Source organism: Otolemur garnettii, unplaced genomic scaffold (assembly GCF_000181295.1).
Source record: "Otolemur garnettii isolate 467f Iridium unplaced genomic scaffold, OtoGar3 scaffold00127, whole genome shotgun sequence".
Taxonomy (NCBI): Eukaryota; Metazoa; Chordata; class Mammalia; order Primates; family Galagidae; genus Otolemur; species Otolemur garnettii.
Window position 1 is genome coordinate 1768398 of NW_003852522.1, and position 8511 is coordinate 1776908.

Consider the following 8511-nt stretch of genomic DNA (forward strand, 5'->3'; position numbering starts at 1 on the left):
GTGGCTGGCGCCTTAGCCGGTTGAGCTATAGGCGCCGAGCCTAATTGCTCTATTTTTATAGAGACAGGGTCTCACTCTTGCTCGGGCTGGTCTTGAACTCCTGAGATCAAGCAATCTTCCTGTCTTGGCCTCCCAGAGTACTAAGATTACAGCCACAAGCCACAATGCCTGGCCAGTGCTAGTTGTTATTTATTACCTTGAACTTCACTTAAGGCTATTGATCAGAATAGCTAAATGATCAAATATACTAAAATTGAAAGGATACAGAGAAGATTAGCATGGTTTCTGCGCAAGGATGGCATGCAAATTCATGAAGCATTCCACATTAAATAAATAAGGCCTGTCCTTGTGGCTTGGACTTCCTAACAGTTATGCCAGCTGGGTACTAAAGAGTGTCCTAAGAGAGCAAGCCTAGTGGAAGTTCTCTCACTTTTGATGATTTAACCTCAGAAACCACAGTAGTGTCACATCTTTCTATTCACTATAGTTAAATTGCTAAAGCCAGCTCATAGTCAAGGGGAAGGATCATAGACACCGCCTCCTCATGGGGGGATGTCAAATAAAATGCTTTCAAAGTGTGGCACATAATTAACACTCAAAACATATAGATAACATGTAGTATTGTTTTTTGCGGATGACCCTATATATCTTATTCTTGATGTTATAAACTGTGTCATTGTGACAGGGAGAAGCAGTCAAGGAAAAACAGAGGCAAGTAGTTGAAGGATCTCTAGGCAGATGACAAAGTCATGCTGAAGGAGAGATTTTGTGTTCTGAGAACTCCAAGCTGCCCAGCAAGCCTAGAGCAGAGCTTTGGAAATGGAGTCTGAGCACAGAAGCCTTTGAACACCGGGCGAAGGCCCCTTGAACCTGGAGATGATGAGTGTGAGAGCTATGGAGGGGTTTAAGCAGAGGAATGTCCATCAAACTGACATTCTTGCCTACCTCTCGGAGAGAGAACTCAGAAAGCAAGATAACAGGTGAAGTGCTTCAGGAACCAGAAGATAGGTAGCAGGGGATGAATCAGAGAGGCTCCTGGCCTCAAGTGATCCTCTGCCTCAGTTTCCTGAGTAGCTGGGACTATGGGCACGAGCCACCATACTTGGCTAACAAGCAAGTTTTAAACATGATGCTGTGGATCTTCAGGAGGCTTTTGGGCAGAACCCCAGATTCCACATTTCTAATTCTTGGTAAGCTCAATACTCCTAGTCTGGGAGGAGAGTGCTTAGTAGAGTGTCCTTAGTAGAGTGCTGTCAAGTCACAGCTCACAGCAACCTCCAACTCCTGGGCTTAGGTGATGAAAGTAAGGGCACTTTCAGTACCCATGGATTGAAAAGCTTTTTTTTTTTTTTGCCGTTTTTTGCTTGGGCCAGGTTTGAATCCACCACCTCCAGTATGTGGGGCCAGTGCCCTACTCCTTAAGCCACAGGCACCACCCAAAAGCTTTTTAACGGGGTGGCACCTGTGGCTCAAGGAGTAGGGCGCTGGCCCCATATACCAGAGGTGGCAGGTTCAAACCTGGGCCTGGCCAAAAAACTGAAAAAAAAAGAAAAGAAAAGCTTTTTAACATTTCTTGAGTTAGAGCTTTAGACTGTTAGTTTCTGTTTGTTGCCAGCTATTAGGAAAGATGGGCAACGTGTTCTTTTCTTGCTAAGCTGAAATCCATCAGTAGTCATTAGGACCTAAAATTTTCAGATTAATTGTAATTCTAATAATTCTGAGGCTGATAAAAGCAAACCTGAGAGGTTGAGCATGGACGCTCACACGCCTGTAATCCCAGCACTTGGGAGGCTGAGGCAGGGGGATCACTTGCACTTGAGGCCAGGAATTTGAAGCCAGCATGGACCCTGTCTTTTTTTTTTTTTTTTTTTGAGACAGAGCCTCAAGCCATTACCCTGGGTAGAGTATCATGGCGACACAGCTCACAGCAACCTCCAACTCCTGGGCTTAAGCAATTCTCTTGCCTCAGCCTCCTGAGTAACTGGGACCACAGGCACCTACCATAATGCCTGGCTATTTTTTGGTTGTAGTTGTCATTGTTTAGCAGGCCCAGGCTGGATTTGAACCCGCTAGCTCTGGTGTATGTGGCTGGGGCCTTAGCCGCTTGAGCTGTAAGTGCCAAGCCAAGACTGTCACTTCAAGAAAAAAAGAAAAAGTGTTGAATTAAGAGCCATCCCCTTTCTTCTTTTCCATTAAAACTTCTCTAGTCCACTCAAGGTAGGGTAAAGGGTTGGGGGAAGCTTGTCTCTCTCTACCTCCAGGAACCAATTCTTGGGTCTTCACTCCACAATTCTATCCCTCTTACTTTGGGCTTGGGCATGGGCATGTCTTGCTTCTAGCTAAAAAGCAGCAGAGGTTGTTACTGGCGAGGTCTTTGGAGGTTGGGATGTGATACCTCGAACTGTGGGAACCACAGTGGGATGACAGACAAAACCACTAAAATTGGCAAAATAGAAGATGGATATAACATGGCTTCTTTGGTGTCCAACTATGACACATCCAAACTTCTCATAGAGTGAGATAAATCTTTCCTGCTGGGCAGCACCTGTGGCTCAGTGGGTAGGGCGCCAGCCCCATATACTGAGGGTGGTGGAGTTAAAACCAGCCCCAGCCAACTAAAACAGCAGTGGCAACTGCAACAAAATTACCGGGTGTTGGTTCAGTGCCTGTAGCTCAAGCGTCTAAGGCGCCAGCCACATATACCAGAGCTGGTGGGTTCAAATCCAGCTTGGGCCTGCTAAACAACAATGACAAGCATCTACAACCAAAAAATAGCCAAGCATTGTGGCGGGCGCCTGTAGTCCCAGCTACTTGGGAGGCCGAGGCAAGAGAATAGCTTAAGCCCAGGAGTTGAAGGTTGCTGTGAGCTCTGATGCCACAGCCTCTACCCAGGGCGACAGCTTAAGGCTCTGTCTCAAAAAAAAAAAAAAAAAAGGCTTGGTGCCTGTGGCTCAAGTGGCTAAGGTGCCAGCCACATACACCTAAGGTGGCGGGTTCAAATCTAGCCCGGGCCTGTCAAACAACAATGATGGCTACAACCAAAAAATAGCTGGATGTTGTAATGGGCGCCTGTGGTCCCAGCTACTCAGGAGGCTGAAGCAAGAAAATCACCTAAGCCCGAGAACTGGAGATTGCTGTGAGCTTCGATGCACAGCACTCTACCAAGGGCAACAAAGTGAGACTCTGTCTCTAAATAAAAACAAAACAAAACAAAACAAAACACTTTCCTGCTGCTGGCAAGGCCACAGGGGAAACAAGTGCTCACCTATGTTGCTGATAGGAAGCCATGTGCTACAAGCCACTGTGTAGAATTTGGCAATACGTTTCCAAATTATAAACACACAGATCTTGTGACCCAACAGGTCTATTTCTATGAATTTAGTCTCCAAATCTGTCCACAAGAAACAATGAAATAGAGCGGTGCCTGGTTCAGTGAGTAGGACATTTGTCCCATATACCTAGGGTGGCGGGTTCAAACCCGGCTGGCCAGACTGCAACAAAAAATAGCCGGGCCTTGTGGTGGACGCCTGTAGTCCCAGCTACTCGGGAGGCTGAGGCAGGAGAATCGCCTAAGCCCAGGAGTTGAAGGTTGCTGTGAGCTGTGACTCTACAGCACTCTACTAAGGGCAATAAAGTGAGACTCTGTCTCTAAAAAGAAAAACAACCCAAAAAACCCTTCCCTCCCATTTAAAAAAAGAAACAATGAAATACCCCAGTCATGCCTTGCCTTATCTTTTTTAATAAGAAACTTGGTGACAACCTGTAGTTTATTTAACATCTAACAGAAGGCATAAAATAAACTACAGGACAGTCAAGCAATGAAGGACTCTGCAAGAGTAAAGGTAATGAGGCAAATCTTTAGCCCATTATACCTTGGAATTATCCCCAAGGTATATTTGGTAAAAAGAGTTAGATGCATTATCTAAGGTATACTTTGCTTCCACTACAAAAACAAAAAACTTTGAGAATGAGTGTATGTATCTATGCATCTATGATTATAACAAACCAAGTTATCTCCAGAATGACTCAGAAGACGCAGGTTGAGCCCACCAGTGAGCTAGGGGGTCGGGGCAGCATGAAAGGGAAGCTCCTTAGGGTGCTTTTCCAGTTTTTTTTTTTTTTTTTTTTTTTGTAGAGAAAGAGTTTCACTTTATTGCCCTTGGTAGAGGGCTGTGGCATCACACAGCTCACGGCAACCTCCAACTCCTGGACCTAGGCGATTCTCCTGCCTCAACCTCCTGAGTAGCTGGGACCACAGGCGCCCACCAGAACGCCCAGCTAGTTTTCTGTTGCAGTTTGGCTGGGGCTGGGTTTTAACCAGCCACCCTTGGTATATGGGGCTGAAACCCCACCTATTGAGCCACAGGTGCTGCCCTCAGTTTTTATTCTTTAACAAACAGGTTCTGTCACCCACACTGGAGTGCAGTGGCACAATCATAGCTCAATGCAGCCATGAACTCCTGGGCTCAAGCTATTCCCCCAACCTCAGCCTCCTGAGTAGCTGGGACTACACACATACACCACTATGCCTGGCTAAAATTTAAAATTTTTTTGTAGAAGATGGGGGTCTCGGCTCGGCGCCTGTGGCTCAAGCGGCTAAGGCGCCAGCCACATACACCTAAGGTGGCAGGTTCGAATCCCCAGCCCGGGCCCGCCAAACAACAATGATGGCTGCAACCAAAAAATGGCCAGGCGTTGTGGCGGGCGTCTGTAGTCCCAGCTACTTGGGAGGCTGAGGCAGGAGACTCGCTTGAGCCCAGGAGTTGGAGGTTGCTGTGAGCGTGATGCCATGGCACTCTACCCAGGGGGATAGCTTGAGGCTCCGTCTCAAAAAAAAAAAAAAAAAAAAAAAAAAAAAGAAGATGGGGGTCTCACTATATTGCCTAGCTTGTCTTAAGCTCCTGGCCTCAAGTGATCATTTTTTTTTTTTTTTGAGACAGTGTTACTATGTCCCCCTGGGTAGAGTATGATGGCATCACAGCTCACAGCAACCTCAAACTCTTGGGCTTAAGCGATTCTCTTGCCTCAGCCTCCCAAGTAGCTGGGACTATAAGCGCCAGCCACAACACCTGGCTATTTTTTTGTTGTTGCCATTGTTGTTTTAGCTGGTCCGGGCTGCATTCCAACCCAGCAGCCCAGGTGCATGTGGCCAGTGCCCTGACCACTGAGCTATGAGCACTGAGCCTCAAGTGATCCTCTTGCTTCTGCCTCTCTAATATTGTGTCATATAAATTATGGCATGTATTTCAAAAATCAAACCAAATCAAAATCATTCAACTAATGCCCTCTCTGTTTAAATTCCAAAAGGTGGGCGGCACCTATGGCTCAGTGAGTAGGGTGCCAGCCCCATATACTGAGGGTAGTGGGTTCAAACCTGGCCCCAGCCAAACTGCAACAAAAAAACAGCTGGGTGTTGTGGCAGGCACCTGTAGTCCCAGCCACCCGGGAGGCTGAGGCATGAGAATTGCTTAAGCCCAAGAGCTGGAGGTTGCTGTGAGCTGTGATGTCACAGCACCCTACCGAGGGCGACAAAGTGAGACTCCATCTCTAATAAATAAATAAATAAATAAATAAATAAATTCCAAAAGGCAATAACTGGGTCCAGCTGCACAGCATGCCCCCACCCCGTCCCTGCACCCAAGTACAACCTACACTCTTCCTTAAACACTTTTAATCACCTTCTGGAAGGCAGCTAGAGGGAGTACAGGCTGGCTCCTAGAGGGTGGTGGCTGACTCTAGGCCACGCTCAACGAAGTACCGGTGGGGGACACGGAGGTGGGTTCGAGGGCCTTCATTAAGGAAGTAGGAGGTGATCCTCCCAGCACTCTCCTGGTCCCCGACTGTTAAGTCCTCCCTGTGGGAAAGAGTTAGTGGACAATAATCACTTTGAAGGGGAGTGGCCCTGCCAGACAGGGCTGAGCTGTGGCCACTGTCCCTGCCCACTGCACCCTTGGGACACCTACCACACAACATCTTCTGCCTCCTTCTCCAGGATGGCCATAGCTGTGCGCCAACTGAACCGGACAAACTGGGGAAAACCGAAGACAGGTTCCACATGTTTCTTCAACCATGCTTTTGTCTTAGGATCTGGGGTGGGATGGGCAAACATGACAGCCCCTGAGCTGGGGCTGGGCCCCATAATGTCCAAGCTCTGGGCCACACTTGCCTAAGGGTTTCTCCTGACTACTGGAGGCAACTTCCTGGCCCAGGACCTTTGCACAGATAGATCCCTCCTACTCTTCACCTGGTCAGGAGTTGCTCAAGGTGCAGTTTAAGGAAAATGCCTCTGAGACATCTTCCTGACTTCTATTTAGTGACAGTCATTAAACCAACATTTGCTGGCATCAAGTTAATGCCCATCCTCTCCACAGTCAGGAGCTCTCTGGGGACAAGGAAGTCTTTATCTTGCTCCCTGCTGTATCCCCAGGGTTCAGCTCTGCTTGGCATGTACTAGGCAGGGATGATGCCAAAACTACCTTTGGCCTGGGCCTGTTTTCCCTACTTTGGTCTCACATGAGTTTGCAGACTTGCTATGTGGCCCCGCCCAATCGCCAGACTCTCCCTATTCTTCAGAAGGATGAGGGGGTTCCATTAAATCTTGAAATCTGCCTGTGTGTGTGCACGTGTGCGCACATGGTGGTTTGGGGGCTGCACAATTATTCCTACTTTATAGCCAAGGAGACTGAGCCTCATGTTGAGGCAAATACAATGAATTCAAGGTAAGATAACTAGACATGTATAAGTGCCCTCATTCCTGTTCCTTTCCCCTTAACAAATGGACAAATGCCCACCTTAGACTTCAGTCCCTCCCTCACTTTGACCACAACAAGTTAGGAAATCTCAGAAAAAGCTCGTTCCTGATGTCAATGTTATTACCACAGTCTCTGCCTCAGGGCAGCTCCAGAGGCAGGCCGACTGCCAGCTGCTCACCATTGGGATAGCCTGAGCCATAATCCGCATCAAAGTCCTGCAGTCTTTCTACAAACCGCCAGTTCCTCACAGCCTGGTCACGAGCCACCTGTGGACAGCATAAACACTTGCAGTCTCTCCCCCCCATGGCAGTGATGTCTGTCCCCTGCACAGGGGGATACTGAGAGATGCCCATGGTGAGGACGGGGAGAAGGGGGCTGACCTTTGCACAGATACTGGCAGCACTAACCACGGAGTACAAGGAATCTGCTTTGGCCTTTACTGTCACCTTGATCCCAGGAAAGCACTGCTGCAGCCGCTTCTGGTATGTTTCTGGCATCCCCACTGTATCTACAAACACCTGCCATGGCAACAAACACATTCCTTCAATAAACATCTAGAAAAACAAATGTGCCAATGATCCAGTCTCACAGCCTTGGTACTTGCTGGATGGAATGTTCTTCTCACAGCTTATGCCACACTGGGTCTTTCTATCAAGGGTCTCAGCTCAAATGTCACCTCCCACACAGGCTTTCTCTGGTTGTGCTGCATCCATTCTAAGACAGGTTCATCTATGAGCATCTATGGCATACCAGATGACTTTCTTTTTTTTTTTTTTTCAGTTTTTGGCTGGGGCTGGGTTTGAACCTGCCACCTCCAGCATATGTGGCTGGCGCCTGACTCTTTTGAGCCACAGGTGCTGCCCCAGATGACTTTCTAGGTGCTGAAGACAAGGCAGCAAACACACTAGACAAAAATGCCTGCCTTTGTGGAGTAGAAACCTTGGAGAGGGCATAGGCAAGAAAAAGGATGAGAAAGAATAGGGGAGAGTCAGGAAAGATTTTGATTTTATTTCATTTAATTAATATTTTAAAAAGAGACAGAGTCTTGGCTTGGCGCCCATAGCAGAGTGGTTATGGCACCAGCCACCTACACTGAGGCTGGTGGGTTCCTCACAGGAACCCAGCCCAGGCCAGCCAAACAATGACAACCACAACAAAAAATAGCCGTGCATTGTGGCAGGCGCCTATAGTCCCAGCTACTGGGAGGCTGAGGCAAAAGAATTGCTTAAGCCCAAGAGTTTGAGGTTGCTATGAACTGTGATGCCACAGCCCTCTACCTAGGGCAACATAGTGAAACTCTGTCTCAAACAATAAAAAAAAAAAAGAAAAAGAGATTAGGGTCTTGCTTTGTTGCCCTGGAGTATAGTGGCATGATCACAGCTCACTGCAACCTTGAACTTCCTAGGTTTAAACCATGCCCCTGCCTCAGCCTCCAGAATAGCTGGGACACAAGGCTGCACTACCACACCTGTTTTTGTTTTTTCTTAATTTTTTAGCAAAGTGGTCTCACTATGTTGTCCAGGTTGGTCTTGAACTTCTGGCCTCAAGCAATCCTCCTGCCTCAGACTCCCAAAGTGCTGGGATTACAGGGATGAGCCACACTACTAATTTTGAATGGTGCTAGCTGAGTATTGTGATGGGCACCTCTAGTCCCCGCTACTTGGTAGGCTGAGGCAAGAGAATCACATGAGTCAAGAGTTTGAAGTTACTGTGAGCTATGATGGACTCTACTGAGGGTGACAAAGTGAGACTCTATCTC

General features: G+C 47.7%; 1 protein-coding gene and 1 pseudogene across 2 annotated transcripts in view; one reads left to right on the plus strand and one right to left on the minus strand.

Annotated features, from left to right (window-relative positions):
- Positions 1–217: 217 nt before the first annotated feature.
- On the plus strand, positions 218–330 carry LOC111727858 (annotated as a pseudogene).
- Positions 331–5662: 5332 nt separating this feature from the next.
- The window catches only part of RNASEH2A (ribonuclease H2 subunit A), a 6574-nt gene continuing 3725 nt past the window's right edge, over positions 5663–8511 (minus strand). Inside the window, exons 5-8 of one of the 2 annotated variants that reach the window (XM_003797917.2) lie at positions 7133–7270; positions 6931–7018; positions 5964–6087; positions 5663–5854 (exon numbers count right to left, since the gene is read on the minus strand). In XM_003797917.2, coding sequence (XP_003797965.1) covers positions 5716–5854; positions 5964–6087; positions 6931–7018; positions 7133–7270 — 489 coding nt within the window. In that variant the 3' untranslated portion in view covers positions 5663–5715. The remainder of the gene's footprint in view (positions 5855–5963; positions 6088–6930; positions 7019–7132; positions 7271–8511) is intronic. The other variant, XM_012810179.2, reaches the window with a different exon arrangement.